Source organism: Nicotiana tabacum, chromosome 17, assembly GCF_000715075.1.
Source record: "Nicotiana tabacum cultivar K326 chromosome 17, ASM71507v2, whole genome shotgun sequence".
In the NCBI taxonomy this organism is placed as follows: Eukaryota; Viridiplantae; Streptophyta; class Magnoliopsida; order Solanales; family Solanaceae; genus Nicotiana; species Nicotiana tabacum.
In genome coordinates, this window is record NC_134096.1 from 73,240,374 (window position 1) to 73,260,657 (window position 20,284).

The 20,284-nt window shown below is 35.5% G+C and overlaps 1 protein-coding gene across 1 annotated transcript; it reads left to right on the plus strand.

The window, feature by feature from the left end:
• The first annotated feature begins 1,358 nt into the window (after positions 1-1,358).
• LOC107792578 (geraniol 8-hydroxylase-like) lies at positions 1,359-19,557 on the plus strand. Its single transcript, XM_016614804.2, has 3 exons — positions 1,359-1,819; positions 2,295-2,739; positions 18,743-19,557. The coding sequence occupies exons 1-3, from the start codon at positions 1,371-1,373 to the stop codon at positions 19,346-19,348; spliced, it is 1,500 nt and encodes a 499-aa protein (XP_016470290.1). The 5' UTR covers positions 1,359-1,370; the 3' UTR covers positions 19,349-19,557.
• Positions 19,558-20,284: the final 727 nt, after the last annotated feature.

Consider the following 20,284-nt stretch of genomic DNA (forward strand, 5'->3'; position numbering starts at 1 on the left):
ATAAATTTTGAATAGCACTCTACAAATCCCGAAGGTTTTGCATTACAACTTTCTATTGCCAAGGAGTAATGGAATGAACGAGATCTCTCCATTCTAAATAACATGTATGTGTTCCAATCTTGAACATGAAAGTTTTGTTAATAATCATAAATAAGTTAAAGAAATTGTTACAAAAAAAATTAAAATATACGAGAAGCAAATGTAATATCATACGATACGAAATGAAACCCGGAAGGAGGGCCATAAAAATTTTCCAAATGAAAAATAATAGAAAATGGAGAGGCGTCCGGATCCTTACTATCCCTATGTAGGTCGGCTAATAAATAACACCCAATGGACCCTCGATGTTTTGCATTAACACCTACTAAGCAAATATAATCAGATGGAAATATGTAGTATTAATTAAACCACTAGATAAGGTAAGGACGTTTATACAATTGCTCAAAATTGTACTATAGAAACTTATTTGTAGACTACAGTGAATTTAGTTATTTTCTGTAAACCCATGCAAAGCGATTCGCATTAGTTGAATCACAGAAAAACCCTTCGATCAATTGTATATTTAGAATGCTGCAGTATTTAACCACTAGATAATGTAAGGCACCGTAGCTTGTACAACGAGGAAACAGAAGTTAACAATGGATTATGTAGCCATTGTGGAAGGGTAACAGAGGACAAATACGCATCAAATAGCCTGGACTTTGGTTCAATGCATTATAAGTAACGAAGATGAGGTAACAAGAAACTCCCACCAAGACCAACCCAATTTGGTCATATATTGAACTTCAGTATTTGAAAATAATAATTTGCGTAAATAGGTAAAATATTCGTGGAGTATTTCAAGTTGACAGGAGTTAAACTCTTTTTTCCAATTAAAATTCATTGTTGAAACACAACTTCAACATCTAAATACAATTTATCAACTTCAACCGAATAATGTCCAAACTGACTAAGAGTGTGTTTGGTCTAATGTTACCATGTTTGGTTGGATTAAATATTTTGGATTGAAGAATAATGTTTTTGAAGAAAATAGATTCGGGGTGGGGGTGGGGGTGGGGAGGAGTACAAAAACATGGGGATTTTGGAGAAGGCTGTTGAGGAGAGTAGCATAAAAAATTATTTTTCTAACAATATTTTATACTCTCTAACCAAACACTAGAAAATATTTTTCGAAAAAAATTTTCACGGAAAATAAGTGATAAAAACACTCATTTTCCAAGAAAACATACCTTAAATGGAGTAAACTTTGAATAACAACCAACCAGCTCACTTTTTTTGTTTCTGCGGTCAAATATTAACACCTTCAACTTATAGGATAATGCAGTATTTAACCACTAGCTAATTGTCCTATGATAAAGACAGAGTAAACTATGGATTACTTAGCCATTGGGGGTGTATTACTACTTGCATGGACTTTGTTTCAATGCATTTCTTGCCTTTCAACAAGCAACAGATGTAACAAAAAACTTCCACCAGGACCAATTCCACTACCATTGATTGGAAATCTTCACAACATTCTTGGTGATCAACCCCACCAGTCCCTCGCGAAGCTAGCTGAAAAATATGGCCCAATAATCAGCCTCAGATTGGGCCAAATAACGACGGTGGTAATATCTTCATCAGCCGTGGCAAAAGAAGTTATTCAAAAGCAAGACTTGGCCTTCAGCAGTAGAACAATCCCAGATGCAATCCATGCACTTAATCACTATCAGTTCTCTGTGATATGGCTACCAGTCAATACTCGGTGGAGAAGCCTCCGGAAAATCATGAATACTTATATCTTCTCCGGCAACAGGCTTGATGCAAATCAGCATCTCAGGTATATATAACAAATTTGAAAGCTGAGTCAAACTTGGGCAAATCAAATCAATAAACAAGCTCTTGGCCTAGCTGCCAAGCTTCCAAAATTTCTTATTTTGAAAAAAGCGATTTTTTATCAGAAATGGTTTTTGAAAAAGTACTTTCAAAATATAACAGTTTGTGTTCGATAAATGAGATTTTTTTTTCATTATTAGAGCAACAATGAATACTTGACCAAGATTTTAAAACGTGCTTCTAGAGAAACGCTACCTTTATCAGCTTCTCAAAGACAGTTATTTCAGATTTATATAACTTCCAAATTTATTTTTGTATTCTGGTTTAGATTTCATTTTTACAAGTCGAGTTACAGTATTTTGATCCGTTTTGACCCAATCATTTAGTGGATCACTTCGGGGTCATAATCCAATATGTTTAAACCTAAATGGATTGGCAGGTTACTGAAAAAATGTTGATTTTGCAACTTGTAATCTCAGGTTTCTAAAGATCCAAGATTTAATAGCTTATTGCCGTCGGTGTAGCCAAACAGGGGACGTAGTGAATATAGGACAAGCTGCTTCTGAGACCTCATTGAATATACTTTCGAGTATCATTTTTTCAAAGGATGTAGTGGACCCTTATGCAAATTCAGGTAAAGAATTCAAGGATGTGGTGTGCAAAATGTCGGAAGAAGCTGGTAAACCCAACTTGGCCGATTATTACCCTGTGCTGAAAAGGATAGATCCTCAAGGGATAAGGCGACGCATTGGCAAGCATTTCGATAAATTGCTTCAGCTGATTGAGGGGTTGATTGACGAACGTTTGGAGCAAAGGAGGAAATCACCAAATAGTGGTAGCACAGATGTTCTTGATGTTTTGTTAAATACTAGCCAAGAAGATCCAAAGGCAATTGACAGAAATCACATAGAACGGTTATGTCTGGTATGTTTTCAACTTCTTCATTAAGTTCCTTATTCGCCATATATGCTTTCATTAGGTTCCCTTGTTTTCTTTCTTTATGCAAGTCAAGTACATTTTTAAAGATAAGGATTCTTTTTCATTTCTCCTGTCAAAGTCGACCTATTAACTTGACTTCTTGAGCTAGAACGAAATGGACATATGAATTCATTACGTGAACACAATCGATCAGACCAGCAAGAAGAGGAAGAAAGACCAACCTCTGAAAGAGCTTAGCATAGTTGAGCTTTAGGGGGGATGCTTTTTGTGGTCATGCTCATGGAAAAGTCTAAGTATTCTACACAAACTTGATTTACTAGAATATTTGTTTGAAAAAATTCCTTCAGCTTCGGTCTTGGCATTTAAGCACGATTAGCTTTATTTGACGACCACGGCGACAACAACAAGAACAACAAATCCAATATAATCTCACGAGTGGGGTCCGGGGAGGGTAGTATGTACGCAGAACTTACCCCTACCTTGAGGGTAGAGAGGATGTTTCCGATAGACCCTCGGCTCAAGGAAAGAAAAAGAAAGCAGTAACAACCGGTAATACCAACAACAAGATAATAAGAAAACAAACAGTGAATTTAGAGATAAAATAGAAAAAAAAATTTAGAATGATATCCTTATAAATCAAATCGAGATAGAGATAAAATTTTAATAGCTGAGACTTCTTTAATTATTTATGATCACGCCCAACTCTAATCCTAAAAAGGATAAGCGATCGATGCAAATATAATTCAGTCTAAGAGTCCGGAGTCGAATCCCACAGAGAACTAAGGTTTAACTACAAATGTTTACTATCACCTGAACTCGTTCCTACATATAAAAACATGTAATGAGCATATTTCACTTTAAAAACCATGTAACTTCCGCGACTCATACAAGAATTAATATGCAAATATACACAAAAATATGCACTTTTCATCATTTATCACCACCCCGCACTTAAACTCTTGCTCGTCCTCGAGCAACTTAAAATTAAGCGCATAGGAAAGAAATACCTTTCAAAACATACTCAAGCATCACACCAATGACAATGGTTTATATCAACGCTTAGAACCCAACATATGCACTCTTCATACATTTCCCCATTTTTAGACCAATGCCAAGACTATTTAAAATATTTGTAATACTCTTCTAATATCATAGCCTCAAAAATTGACTCCACTACATTGCTCTTTGTGACTCGCTTCTTGTGTAAACTAAAGATACGAATTCCTTACCAATCCGATGTAACCCTCACCAACGAAACAAAGAGAGTAATCACAGAATATTAATTCAAGTGTAAATTAAGGACTCACAGAATGAAAGAATTCACTCACTCTCACAAAGAAACTCATGTGCTCCCAAAGCTTGTACCATAGGCTTGCTCATAATGTAAGTCTCTACTAATTTAAGCTCGCAAAGTCTAGGGTCAATTAGGTCTTCATGGGTTGTAATGTAGGCTAAGGGACGGGTGACTAACCCTCCTAAGCACTTTTAATACAATGCACTTTTACTTTTAAGCACATCTTCTTTATGATAACTCAACATATCGCTACGACACCGTAAATAACATAGCCCATTGACTTTAAGCACATCTACATAAGCACTAGCACATATCTATCGCGACCCAAAATCCCACCACAAGCGTCGTGATGGCACCTAGTCTCTAAGACTAGGTAAGCCGATTTCCATTATATTTCGAAGCCATTTTTTTAATAAATGAAACTAACAACGGAAATAATTATAACAACCTCCCAAGACTGGTAGTACTGAGTCACGAACTCTAACATAATACATGAAATGATCTCAATGATCGAATACTCAATACTGTTTGATTAAAAATTAACAGTACAATGAAATGAAACAGACTCCAAGGGATTGTGACGACCAAGCAGCTCTACCTTGAATCCTTGCGATCACACTCTAACTCTGTCCAGGTCTGATACCTCAAATACCTAGCTCTGTACAAAAATGTGCATAAGTGTAGTTTGAGTACATCACGGTCGGTACCCAGTAAGTATCAAGACTAACCTTAGTGGAGTAGAGACGAGGTACATTCAAGACACTCACTAGTCAATTAACCTGTGCAATATAGCAGTATACAATAGTACTGGAATACAACTAGCAACAATAACATCATAATTATTACAAAGGCGAATAAGGAACACAAGTACAATCAACAAGTCAAGTCCTTCAAATATAAATCCTTCACATATTATTCTTTAAGATAAATATCTTTCGAATATACTTCTTTTGAATAATTATCTTTCAAATTTAATTCTTTCCAATAAATATATTTTCAAGTAAAAGTCACCATGTGACACCTCATTTTACAATCATAAAAATTACGGGTCTCAACCCACTTTCATATTTTTCACGGTACCTCGTGCCCATATTTCTTTCACCATCACACCGACAACACACGTGTCAATAATAAAATCATCATATTTTTTTCCGGCACCTCATGCCCATATTATTTTTATAACTGCACGAACAACTCACGTACCAAAATATCAATGTATATAAGATCCGCATGATCAATTTGTTTTTAATAAAGTAAGGTTAAAAATCTTTAAATCAAGTAAGAAATCAACAAAAAGATAAGTTTATTTTAGAAATCGTTTGAGTGAGGAAAAATGGCATTTCCATTAAAATAAAGCATTAGCTAAACTACTGATTTGGATATAGAATTTATTAAATTAAACATACTAGAATATTTTTATATTTAAAACAACTCAATCATCAAAACAAGTACAACCCAAAAATACAAATCCTCAAAGTCTCGTACGAAAAAGTCAAGGTCAACACAATACATCAAGAAATATAAAACGCTTAATATTAAGTCAAATAATACATCACGAAAAACACAAGAATTTATAAATTACGGAAAAATTCTAGCAACTCCAATCTATTTAGAAGCATAACAATAGTGAACCATAATTAGGAAGGTTTGCATGGTTTCAGCTCATTTGAGTATTTTATCAAACACTAGGTGTGCAAATTTGGTTACAAGGTTTTTCTACAAGATTTTCTTCATTCCACAACCCAATCTTTACTTATTTGATCTCAATAATCTTACCACAAACCTTATTGGTACAAGCATATATACATAATACTCTTACACCCAAGAATCATACTCCAAATCACCAATCTTTTATTCCAAACTCGAAATTGAAGACTAGGGGTTGAATCTTACCTCTTTGATGAAGATCTTGTGATTAGCTTCCTTGATTCTTGAAGATTGGATGATTAGAATGTTAGGTTCCCTCCTTCTTTCTCTAAAATGCTCTTACCTCTCTCTAAAACCCTCAGAAAAATACCCCAAAATAAGCCCCAAAGCCTATTCATCAAAATGGGGTCGGGTTATGAAAATAGAAAAATTAACCCTCCGAAAGCATAATGGACCGCAGAATGGGTATGCGGGCCGCAAAATTGATCGCAAAATCGGTGCCCAGAACTGGGCTCTTCTGGTCCATTCTGCGACCAGTTTGCGGTCGCAGAAGCAGTTTTGCGATCGCATAACTGTTTTGCGATCGCATAATTGGTCGCATAATTATATTTTTTCAGTCTTTGGTAATTTGGTCATAACTTCTTGTAGGAGTATTCAAATGATGAACGGTTTGAAGCGTTGGAAACTAGACACATAGACCTTTCTTTTGATAGGTAAAACACTATATAACTCTTCATATCAAGAGAGGTATGCTCATTTGAAATTAGATCTTGTGCGAACTCACTTGAAACTTTAGTCAATTATGAAATTTCCAACTTCAACATTCGATGCCGAAACCTATCGAATCAAGTCCGATTGACCTCAAATTTTGCACACAAGTCATAAGTGATATAACGGACCTATTCCAATTTCCAGAATCAGATTTCGACCTCGTTATCAAAAATTCAACCTTCGATCGAACTTTTCCAAAAATCGTCTATTTTCCAACTTTCGCCAAAATTGGTCGACTTGTCCTACGGACTTCCAAATCCAAATCTGAACACGCTCCTAAGTCAGAAATCACCATACGAAGCTATTGACATTATCAAATTTCTATTCCGAGGTCGTTTGCTCAAAAGTTAACTCTTTCCATTTAAGCTTCAAAATGAGAATTTCTCTTTCAATTAAATTCTAAATCTTCCGAAGTTCAAACTCAACCACACCCACGGGCCATAATACATATTATGAAGTTTTTCGGGACCTTAAGTCATTAAACGGGACGTTAATTATTAAAACGACAAGTCGGGTCGTTACATTCTCCACCTCATAAACATACGTTTGTCCTCAAACGTGCCAAGAATCTTTCTGAGGACTTTAAATTAATGAGTGTATTCTTACACACATACTTGTGGGTGATTCTACGTTCCCGCAATTTAACACGGGTCCGGCGACACCATCTCAATTGAGATTATTTCTTTTCTCCATTCTTATAAGCTTTAAAGCAAATTCCCTAACTCTCCAATCATTTCCAAAAGGCCTGATTTTCACTTCGACACGCGGTATAAGTTTCAACTGGCTATAGTAACTCGTGCCTACGCACACATCAACTTTTTTGATAGTGTTGAAATACTTCAAAAAAAAATTCGGGTTGCTACATTCTTCCCCGCTTAAGATCATTCGCCCTCAAACACATAACATATTTATTTCTTCTTTCGCACGTCTCAATCCCCCAAATTTTACTAACTCCCAAATTTTTCAAAAATTTCGGCAGAGTCTCCTCTGTAAATGGGACCTATCCACCTGCCAGAGTAACACCAAAACAAATCCTAACAACACATCCACAACCCAATAAAACACCACATCTCTGGTCTTAATAGTTGTTCATAGTCGATTACAACATCGCCAACTAACCTCATATTCACCAAAATCTTGTTTCGAATTTTCTCAACACCTACAGCAAAATGTGAGGCCTGAAGACTTCATAAGTATTTACTCGGATTAATGAGTCACTTTTAACGCCACTTGGGCACTCAACCCATAGGCTAAAACTCAATGTTTACAACACAAAAATGGCTGAATATGAACAAAAAATATACAAGAATTATAAAATAAGCCTAACAGGCATGACTCCCTATTAATATTATTGTACAAATTAAATTTCACAAAGGGAGAATTTTAAACTCATAAATATTTCACCACAAGGACCTCGTCCTTATATAGCTTACACCGCGGCTTGTAGCCCGGTTTAAATATTTCACATCATATAAAAATGCGAGGATCTCGTCCTCAACTCCGAATCATAAGTATTTTTCACATTGAGTCAACTGAAATTTTCAATTTCCTTTCTTTTCTTCTGTTCAATATATTTCATAAACAGTTTTCACAACACATAATGAACCCTCATACTGGTAGGGCATATAATTCATAAAAATTTGGAATCAATTATTTCGAAACACATTAAACCCACTGTGATGAATAATAAAAATTACTTTTGGACTTATAGCCCTTAATGGTGCACAAAAAAAATAAAAATGACAGACACGGGCTCACATTCTCAATTCTCCCAACAGGAATAACATATAAGTGGGTCACAAAATTATAAAGCTTACCCATAAGCAAAGCATAATAGGATGAGTCACCTCAATATTCAAAACCGAATCAAATTAAGGGAAAATACCCTTTTATAACAAAATCAGGATCGTACCTGTAACGACACCATCTGGTGTATTGGGCTCAGCCGAATCATAGCGATTATATCAACGGGTCAGGCCTCCACCTCTTAGGCGCCCCCTACCCGTCTGTCCTCCCTTCTAACTGACTGTGCATATGAAGTATTAACTGGAATAAAGCTTGTAGTTGGAGTGTTATGATAAAATCCACCCCTCCCAAGTCTGGGACAATTTCTCTTGATGTGTCTAGTATCACCACACTCATAACAACCCCTCTGCGGGTTCGGCTGCTCACACTGAGTCTGTGCCGGATAAATTGAATAACCATTATAGGAACCTCGTACTGATAGTGCATTAAAAGAACTTACTGGAACACCTCCAGTATTCTAGAATTGTTTTCATGACCCCGTTGATACTGAAATGTAGAATTATTAACGACGCGGGAATATCGCAAGTCCGAGCATCATCCCATACAAATCTCAGCTCTTAATCTTATACAAGTCTCGGAGAACCTTTCAATACAACATAAATACATCTCAGGCCAAAACTCATATAACACATGACCCCGCAATCTGATCGTTGATAGTGGACTCCCTCACTTGGCGCGAAGCCATAGGACACATTCCGATGATCCATTTATTTGGCGCATGTCATCCTCGTGATAGTTAAACTCGATTCCTCCAGTGCCTTTGCTGCGTATGTACCCTTAGCTAAATAGAAATCCCATACGAACTACATAGTCTCTAATACCACAAACTATTTCATATCTACATCCACCCCGTGACCCTACTACAATTATGATGATTAGGCAATTAATTTAAACCTTCTTAATATCATACTTATCAACCAGATGTCAGAACCTGCTGCACCTCAATGTGCACAACTGAATGATCTCTCAATACTTCCACATCCTCGATCTGGATGACACGTTGTAATAATAGTTGAGCAACCCTGCCCCCCTTATAACCCCTCTATAGTATCACCAACGGTTGGCGCATAGTTGGTACCGAGTGCGCAATTTCATACACGAGTAGATGCAGAAGAACATAAGATATATGCTTCAAGTTGAATAAATGTAGCACAATAAGGAATGAAAGAAGTGAAATTTCCTAACAGTTCTGTAGCCTCTCGAAGATACGTACAGACTTCTCTGTACCGATCTGCAAGACACTACTAGACTTGTCCGTGACTCGTAGAACCTATGAACCTAGTGCTCTGATACCAACTTATCACGACCCAAAATCCTACCACAAGCGTCGTGATGGCACATAGTCTCTAAGACTAGGTAACTCGATTTTCACTACATTTCGAAGCCATTTTTTTAATAAACGAAACCAACAACGGAAATAATTATAACTACCTCCCAAGACTGGTAGTACTGGATCACGAACTCTAACATAATACATGAAATGATCTCAATGATCGAATACTCAATACTGTTTGATTAAAAATTAATAGTACAATGAAATGAACAGACTCCAAGGGACTACGACGACCAAACAGCTCTACCTTGAATCCTTGCAATCACACTCTAAATCTGTCCAGGCCTAATACCTCCAATACATGGCTCTACACAAAAATATGCAGAAGTGTAGTATGAGTACACCACAGTCGGTAGCCAGTAAGTATCAAGACTAACCTCAGTGGAGTAGAGACGAGGTACAGTCAAGACACTCACTAGTCAATTAACCTGTGCAATATAGCAGTATACAATAGTACTGGAATACAACTAGCAACAATAACATCATAATTATTACAAAGGCGAATAAGGAACACAAGTACAATCAACAAGTCAAGTCCTTCAAATATAAATCCTTCTCATATTATTCTTTAAGATAAATATTTTTCGAATATACTTCTTTTGAATAATTATCTTTCAAATATAATTCTTTCCAATAAATATACTTTCAAGTAAAAGTCACCATGTGACACCTCATTTCACAATCATAAAAATTACGGGTTTCAACCCACTTTCATATTTTTCACGGCACCTCGTGCCCATATTTCTTTCACCATCACATATCAACAAAAGGGCACTCCCGAAGTATTGCCTCGTAGTCCCAAAAGTAAATATATAAGACATGGAAAATCTCCCGAGGTACCGCCTCGTAGTCCCAAAAGTAAATATGCAAGACAGGGGGATCTCCTAGAATACCGTTCCGGAGTCCCAAAGTAAATATGCAGGGCAGGGGGATCTCCCGTAATACTGTCCGTAGTCCCAAAGTAAATATGCAGGGCAGGGGGATCTCCCGGAATACCGTTCCGTAGTTTCAAAGTAAATATGATTTCAACAACTGCACATCAAGTGCTCACATATCACAAATGGCTCATCAAGTGCTCAATTATTATAAAATATTACAAATTTCACATCGAATGCTCAAATATTTTAACTTGCCATAGAAATCAACAATTCATCATTTTCCATAATAAGGAGCCCATGGCTCGACCATAATGTGCACAAAATATTAACAAAATATATTTCACATAAATTCAAAGTGGCAATCACACCAACTCATCATATAAAAATAATTTCAATAAACAAGAAACTAGGCATGACAAATAGAGGATTTAATAAGTGCCAATAATTCCAATTTAATACATAAGGGCATATAAGAATTTTTAATCAATGAAATTCGCACATATAAACCAAGTACGTACTCGTCACCTCGCGTACATGGTTTTCAATTACACAATTTGCACATAAGACTCAATGCCTAAGGGAAAATTCCCCACTCGAGGTTAAGCAAGATACTTACCTTTTTGAAGTTATGCCGATATTCCAAAATCGCCTTCTTACTTGAATTGACCTCCGGACGGCTCCAATCTTTATTGAGCCTTCCTTACATTACTACGATGTTTCAAAAATTCTAGCAACTTCAATCTATTTAGATGCATAACAAAAGTGAATCATAATTAGGAAGATTTTTATGGTTTCATCTCATTTGAGCATTTTATCAAATACTAGGTGTACAAATTTGGTTACAAGGTTCTTCTACAAGATTTCCTTCATTCCACAATTCAATCTTTACTTATTTGATCTCAACAATCTTACCACACCCGGGGGTCATAATACATTTTATGAAGTTGCTCGGGACCTTAAGTCGTTGAACGGGGTGTTAAATTTTTAAACGACAAGTCGGGTCGTTACAATATCAAAGTGAATTGGAGAGTTTTTTTTAAATTTTGTATTTTTGTTTTGTTCAAAATCTTTTCAATACCCTTCATAAATTGATATTTCTAGCTAGTAGCTCTCTCCATTCACACATGCACCTTTTGGCCTTTCTATGGCTCCACTAAAAAACTATCCAATCTCTTTCCTTCACTTCTAGCGACTTAAGTGATTTCGGAGGTAAAGGTTCGACAAGATTTAATTAAGAACAAAAGGGATTCGTCTTGTAATGTGGGTACCAAAGAAATGGTTTACATGCTCAAACGGGCTAACAAATGATAATATTTATCACTGGTAGGCAAATAGACTGAAGGGTCAATCCAAGAAATGCCTATATCATTTCCTAAACTCACAAGATTTAATCATTTCGCTTCAAGTCACACACGGCGCAAGTTCTAGACTAATAAGGGATGGCACAGAGTATAACCAAAATCTCACCTCACACAATGCACCTGACTTATTCAGGACGGCTCAGACCCTACTCTCAAGTTAAAGCAACTAGCATAGTCATAATATAATTCAATCACATAGGATGTACATAATAGGAGTCAAAAGATGAGCCCAAGTGTCAGAATAAGTCACATATATTCTCAAGGCATATAGTCACAAGACTCAAGAAAAAAGTACTCAGCACAAATGCTCCAGCTCTCAGCCCTAACATAAAATATGTCAAAAAGCATAGATACTCAAGTTCTACCCATTCCATTATCAGTTCTTAAATAATAGACTTTTTTGTATTTTTTTTTAACTTTAAACCCTCAAGAAAACTGTCTAGGAGGTTCATCGTCGGGAAAAGTTCAAAACTTTTTGAGAATTCTATCTACAAGAAAAAAAACTGCTACCCGATTTAAAGAGTCATCCCTTGAAAAAGAACTGTGACCATAAGAATAACCAAGAGAGATTATTTCTACCTAATTCTTTTTATTTGATTTTTGATTTTTTTTCAACACACATAAAATAATACAACTAAAATAGCATAGAAAATCACCCAAATAGTCTCTTCACCCCACACTTAAAATTGTGTATTGTCCCCAATGCACACCCATAAATACATGAGGGTAAAAGAAACTCCCCGATAGGCCAAAGGCTGAAGCATTAGCAGCTCATGGGGTACTCAGACTTCTCCCAGACGTGGTTCTTTGTGCGGGCACTCCACACTTAGTTCTAACCATATCATTTGCTTTTGCTTTCTTTCAATGGATTTGCTTCCCATTCTCCAAGAAAATAAAAAAAATGACACTACAAAAATAATACAATAAAATAATTTTAAAAAAATTAAAAATAAAAGAAAGTAGTAAAGTTGGGTTGCCTCCCAACAAGCGCTTGATTTAGCGTCGCGGCACGACGCGAATCACTTTTTGCATCCACCTTGAGCATATGAATTGAACCTCAAGTTTTGCTTCAAGTTTATGATTATGCTCGTGGGGCGGTTTAAATTCTTGCGAGTCAAAAATTAAATAAATTCTCATGCACTTTTTGGCTCTCCACCGAGGAGTGTCACCTTGCCTAGACGACCTTGAAAATTGTAAAATATAAGGCTCATCTACCTCTTCCCTGGACTCCTTTTTATGCTCGTAAAGATCCATTCCCATTTCACCGTGATGTAAAAAAGTGTTTGGAATGAGATCCAACGCGCACAAATACATGAACTTCAAGATTTTCAACATCCTCAAAACCAATCACACTAGAGTCAACTAAATTTGTATACTCAATATCCTTGGTTGACGCTAGTATTACTTCTTCAACATCAGTATCCTCAAATTCTAGCTGGTTAGAGTGTTGGTGTTATACTTTGGACCCTTCCATTGGCACCTCATTTTTCATCTCTAATGCACACTGCTCCTGGCTACTATCCATAATATTAACATGTTGAGCATTAAAAGTTTCAACTAGTTGACTCACTTGAGCCTCCAAGTTGCAAATAGTTGCATCTTGCCTTTGTACCCGCAATTGTGTCTCGTCATTTTTTTTTCCACAAGGTACCTTTGCATATCCTTGATCTCTTTCAGGTTGTCATCCCCGGGTTCTTTGTTCCTGTTAACCTTACAAGAAAAGTAGAACCATCATAGTAAGGAGTTAGGGAAGGATAAGAAATATAAGCAGAACTATGAAAATGACCATCTTGACCACCACACATATCACACACTTTACACACATAAGATTGAGTTGATGCACATACACTACTAGAAATCCGTAAAAACCGACCAAAACAAACGACCAACTTTGGTCGGTAATGGCCAATAATCATCCAAAATGCGACCATTTACGTGTGGACGGTATTTTAGCGGTCAGAAAGGCATACCGACCAAAGTTGGTCGGAAATTACCGACCAACTTTGATCGGTCAATTAAATTCAAAAAAATAAATATTGCAAAAAAAAACGACCAATATGTAATCAAAAGATTCACCATCTAGGAATCGAATCGGGGTCTATACTGTGGCAGGATATTATTCTACTACTAGATCATTGGTGCATTTTGTTTTAAGATTGTCTTTTATTTGATTTATACTCTTTAATTATATTTTTGCACGAAAATAACCGACCAAAGTTGATCGGTTTTATTAAAAAATAAAATTACATACCAAAGCTGGTAGGTTTTTTAAAATGACTGGCCGAATTAACCGGCCAATTTGGTCTTTTTTTAATATTAATTTTTATTAATGTTAATTGAAAAACTGACCAAAGTTGGTCGGTTTCTTGAAAAATAAATTTTGCGGGACTCAAAAATAGTTTTTCGCATTTTTGCGCTAAAGAAAACCGACCAAAGTTGGTCGGTTTCGTAAAAAAAAAATTAAAAATAAAATATTTTGAAAAACCAACCAACTTTAGTTGGTTTTTTGGTCGGTGTTTTGACCGACCAAAGTTGGTCGACCTTGGTCGGTTTTTGCCGAATTTCTAGTAGTGATAACTCGCTCTCAGGAATATTTTGATAATTTTTCCATGGGTGATTTCCTCCACAATATGCATAAGGAGGATCAACAGTAGAAGTACCAATATCAAAACTCTCATAATTCCAAGATGCCATGTTTTTCAAATTACCATGTAAAACAAAAAAAAAAATCAAATACTAGAAAATAAAATAAAAGTTCAAACTTGAAACCTAGCAATATGTACACCTACATATACACCGTTAGTTCCCCGGCAACGGTGCCAAAATTTGAACACGCCCAACTCTAGTCCTAAAAAGGATAAGCGGTCGCTGCAAATATAATCCGGTCTAAGAGTTCGGAGTCAAATCTCACATAAAACTAAGGTTTAGCTATAATTGTTCTCTATCACCGAGAAGATACGCTTGAATAATTCCTAAGTTATAAATATTAAGATTCTTATGTCTATAATTAACTAACAAATTAAAATATTAAATTAATAACTAAAGATACTAAGGGTTGGAGATAAGATTAAGGAGGTGTAGAGTAATGATTTTTTCAATTGCCGGAATCCTTCCCACTACGTCTCCTATAATTTCGCCTATTATTCTCTACTGATCGTGAGCACTTTAGGTGTCGTAATTCTCTCCCAAGAAACTATCACAATTTACTAGATATATTCTCCCGAACTATGCTAACTGGCACAATCTTACTGCTCATTATGACCACGTCAAGGCTTTGTTATTTCCTAAACCCACCTTTAAACCTGCCGTATTGATTCCCCATATACGTTAGGAGTGACGTTATTCAACAACTATCTAAATATGCACCCTTTCCCAAGCAATACATAATAAATATGCACAGTCAATTGATGGCCATTCAATCAACAGAAATAAGCACGTAGTTGAACAAATAAAGAAATTCAAAAGCTAAATTATATTTAAACTTAACAAGAATTTATCCTCCAAAAGGTTCCATCAAAACTCTAAATACTAAATTAGCTACTCATAGTAGTATGTGAAAATACAATACTAAAATTCATAACCAACAATAGAAAATAGGAAGAAGAAAGGAAAAACTTGTGGTTGAATCTTCCTCCTTGCTCCTAGTGTATTCTTGCCTCCAAAGGTGTTGTGTAACCCTAAATTAGTATCTCCTCCTCCAAAGTTATGTAAAAATCATGTTTAGTGTGTATTTATATGACCTAGGTAGGGTAAAGGGCCGTCCAATACAATCAAATTTCGGATAGGAGAGCTGGAATCCGCGTCTGCCTTAGCGCATCGCGCGCCCATGGACGCGGACTGAGCTTTTACAATTTTTCAGTTCGCGAAGCTATCCGCGCCTTCGCTTCACTTCGCTGTTTTGTGCTTGCAATTGTCTCCTTTGGTGTGTCTGCCCTCGCGCAATGCACGGGCATAGACGAGTTCCCAATTTTTGCTACCTCACTTTCGTTTTGCGATATTTCTTCTTATTTTATCCTACTTTCATCCGAACTCGTTCCTACATATAAAAATATGTAATAAGTATATTTCACTTTAAAAACCATATAACTTCCGCGACTCACACAAGGATTAATATGCAAATATACACAAAAATATGCACTTTTCATCATTTATCAATATACTACCAAAATAATTAAGAAATAGAAAATAAAATCTTCACAATGAGCCGACACCATAGAAATTGATAAAAAGAAAAACATAATTATCTTTTGGTCCGACCTATTTTCTCGGATCCCACACATAACAGAAGCTTAGTGCACCGGGCAGCCTTTTATAATTAGTTTTTGGGACGGAGAAACCAATACAACTCAGTACAAGTATTAATATCAATTCATATTTATTCATGAAAAGAAACTCATTATTACTCAATAATCATTTGAGAACTAAATAGACAATATGAAAGTATTCACAGAATTTTAAATTTTATACGCACGTAAAGAAATTGTGAATAATCTAACTCCAATAACCTTAATTATATCTTCTTCAAAAATTTCATAGTCAACAACTAAAACTCATGGGAGGAAGATCCTAATTTTCCGAGTGCATCAATGATAATTTCTTGAAAACTCTATTAGTAATAATTTCAAATGGCTACAATTGTCATCAGGAAAAGTAAAGTGCAAAGGCTAAAGGAAATCAAGAAGACAAATACACTTCCCCTTTCGACGAATGAATCTCATTTTCTTTTTCCCACATGATTCTTCATTTCCTTTTCCGCTCTTCTTTCCTTATTCATTTCTTCCAAATTTTTTTCCTTTTTCACTATATAGAAATTATTTTACTCCAAAAAGATAAACTCACTTTTCCATATAAATCAAAATTATACTACTAATAGACTATAAAAGAGGTACAATTGATCGAAAAGTGCATGATAAACATAGTTAAATTCTTCCTACAACATTCTCCATTTGCCTTTAAAGCAAAAGAGAAAGAGAAGATTTTTTTATTCCTAAACTACAACAAATTGACCAAAACTCGAGAATATCTTCAAAACAACTTTAATAATATCTTCAAAACAAAACAATCCAAATCCACCAAATTCATATACCGACCAACCTGCAAAAACAAACACAAACCTGAAGTCAATAAATATGAAAACGATAAACAAAAGAAGGAAGAAAGAAACTCCACAAACTAACAGAAAAAGTCTCAAATAAAGATCAAAAGTGCAACATTTCTAAGTAATATAAATGTAAAATGGAAACAAAAACAGGAAAGAGTACTAACAAATGATATAATTTTTAGCATTTATAGTTTGAAAAAGTCTTAAATACATGTAAAAAGACAATAGTTTGTAAGGAATACTAATTGCATAAGTTCATAATTACAAGTAAAGTGAATAGAGTTGAAGCCATTACTTTTTGAGGAGAAGCTTCGTGTAAATCTCGTAACATCTGAATCACCATCTTTTGCCTTTCGTATAAAATCAGGTCACGACTACAACGACCAATAGCCAAAACTTTAAAAGGAAAAAAATAATGATAATAATTTATTGAGTATAAAAGAACATAGAATAAGAATTAGAGAGGAACAGTAAACATGCAGACCCATTCCGAAAGATTTTGAAAGATCTATTCCCATGGAAAGGGATCTGTAACCGCTACAGAAAGATGTAAAGGTCATAACGCATTTGGCAAGTTGTTTTAGTTACAAGGATATTTAGTACGTACATCGATACATGCCACGAATAACACCAAAAATTTTGCAGGAAAAGAACTTGTTAGGTTCCGAATATTATATTCATTTAAAACAAAGTACGAAGAAAGTGACAACACGTTAATTAGTACCACCCTCGTCACCATCACCACCAGAGTTCTTGCAAAACCGCCATTGCCATATTTGTAAATTATTATAGAATTGGCCGTCCATATTGCCGACTATCTGGAAAAAAATATGAACTTTTGAATCCGTGAGTAGAAGCACTGAGTATTTATCAGAACACGATAAAGAAGAAGAATAGCCTCCAAATCGACTTGCATGAAGCAGGTTTATTTGTATTTTTTTGTTTTGATCTGTAATTGTAAAGCTGGTAACGGAGGAAAACCCACGAAGCATATATAATGGCGACAGAGATTTGCGAGTAAGAGTTGCAATGTTTGCTTGTTCGATCGGAAGAATGCAGGAAATAAGGAGGTCGAGAATATGAAAAGTTGGACTAGTAAACGTTGCAACTATTGAGCCTCATGTATTACTGTAATGAATAAGAAGAGTCAAACAATTGGAGGTTACGATGAGAAAAAAATAAATTGGAGGTTATGGATATTAAAAAGCGAAGGAATTACAAAAAAATACACATTTCACACCATAACAAAAAAATGGCCCATATTGTTAAGTTTTACCTTACCTAGCTCATATTGTACATATTTTGAAAAAAAGATTCCTACCTATAGAGATGCCACATCACCTTTCTTATCTTTTCCTTTATTTATATATATATATATATATATATATATATATATATATATATATATATATATATATATATATATATATATATATATATTAGTAGGAAGTCGGGTAATATCTGTGTTTGACCTTTATTAGCATATGCTACTGGTCATAGACTCATAGTTTACCTTCCTCTTTGGACAAATTGCAGCGATATATATTCATCATAGTAAGTGTAATAGATAATAGGGGAAGAAATCGTATGCCACATTGTTTTATTTATGTTGAAAAAAACAATACACATTATTCACTGCGGCCTCAGAATTATGAGAGTATCCATTATATACTTGCTACCTTATAAAAGCTAATTTATAAAGAAAAGAATCAATAGCACAATCAATTTAGACAAGTATATCACCATGATCATTTATCACATTGTAAGTATAAATTTTCTATTTACTAATTATTTCAGGACCTTTTCATTGCTGGAACCGACACAACTTCAAATACATTAGAATGGGCAATGGTAGAGGTCATGAGAAAACCAGATAGTATTATGAGAAAAGCTAAAGCGGAGCTTGCACAAGTTGTTGGCAAAGGCAAGGTAATAGAAGAAGCTGATGTTGCTCGTCTCCCTTATTTGCAGTGCATAGTTAAAGAAACCTTGCGAATACACCCAGCAGTTCCCCTTTTGATTTGCAAGGTAGATCAAGACGTTGAGGCGTGTGGATACTTCATTCCAAAAGGCTCTCAAGTGTTAGTGCACGTATGGTCAATGGGCCGCGACCCAACTATTTGGGAGGATCCTTTGGCATTTAAGCCAGAAAGATTTTGGGATGTGAAAATGGATGTTTTTGGCCATGATTTTGAGCTCATTCCATTTGGTGCCGGTCGAAGAATTTGCCCGGGGTTGCCTTTGGCAACCAGGACATTGTCTGTAATGTTGGGTTCATTATTGAATTCATTTGATTGGAAAGCTGAAGGGGATATTGCACCAGAGGATTTGGATGTGGAAGAAAGGTTTGGCATTTCACTAGCGAGATCAATTCCTTTACTAGCTGTCCCTATTCCGCTATAAATATAATGTCGGCTTCAAGCCAACACCCAAAACCTAATAATTTGGAGTCTTGACGTTATACCTTAGTCATGAATAATGAAGTTGCACATGTTACTAAATTAGTTTATGATTTCTGTGTGCAAACCTCCTAAGCACGGAATCTTATTTTTTGTACTTGTTTACTCTTATTTAAGTATAATGACAAGGGTTCATATTATCGAAGTATCAAATGTCTAAAGATCCTGACTTATTTCAGAGCAGTTAGTGAATTCAGATTGAAGAAGGGTTTGATTTCTCTGCACATCTTTAAAAAGAAATATTGAAACCGGAGAGCAGAAGTTGTAATATGTGAGACCATGTTAAAAGTAACAGTATTATTAATTCTAAACCTCAAGGAAGGTTTCTGTAATTAGCTCCCCTCCCCCCTTAAAGAAAAATATTTGAATAATGCTGCAGGGCTCACATGGCGCAAGATTTTATTTTATTTTTTAAAATTCAAAAAAGATAATATTATTAATATTAATATAATGCATCAATCATACATAGAGCAAGCATGGTCTTTTCCATAGTCCAAACACCTCTACTGCTTGACGTCTTCTCCACAAATTTGTATCCGCCATAGTTAGCAGAAAGATACAGTATTTTAACCACTAGTAACGTAAAGCTCGTACTCTGGATTATTACCTATGGATTACTTAGCCATTGTGGGTGGATTATTACTTGCCTGGACTTTATTTCAATGCATTTCTTGCCTTTCAATAAGCAACAGATGTAAAAAAAAATTCCACCAGGACCAATTCCACTACCATTGATTGGAAATCTTCACAACATTCTTGGTGGTCAACCCCACCAGTCCCTCGCGAAGCTAGCTGAAAAATATGACCCTATAATCAGCCTCCGATTGGGCCAAATAAGGACAGTGGTTGTATCTTCATCAGCGGTGGCAAAAGAAGTTAT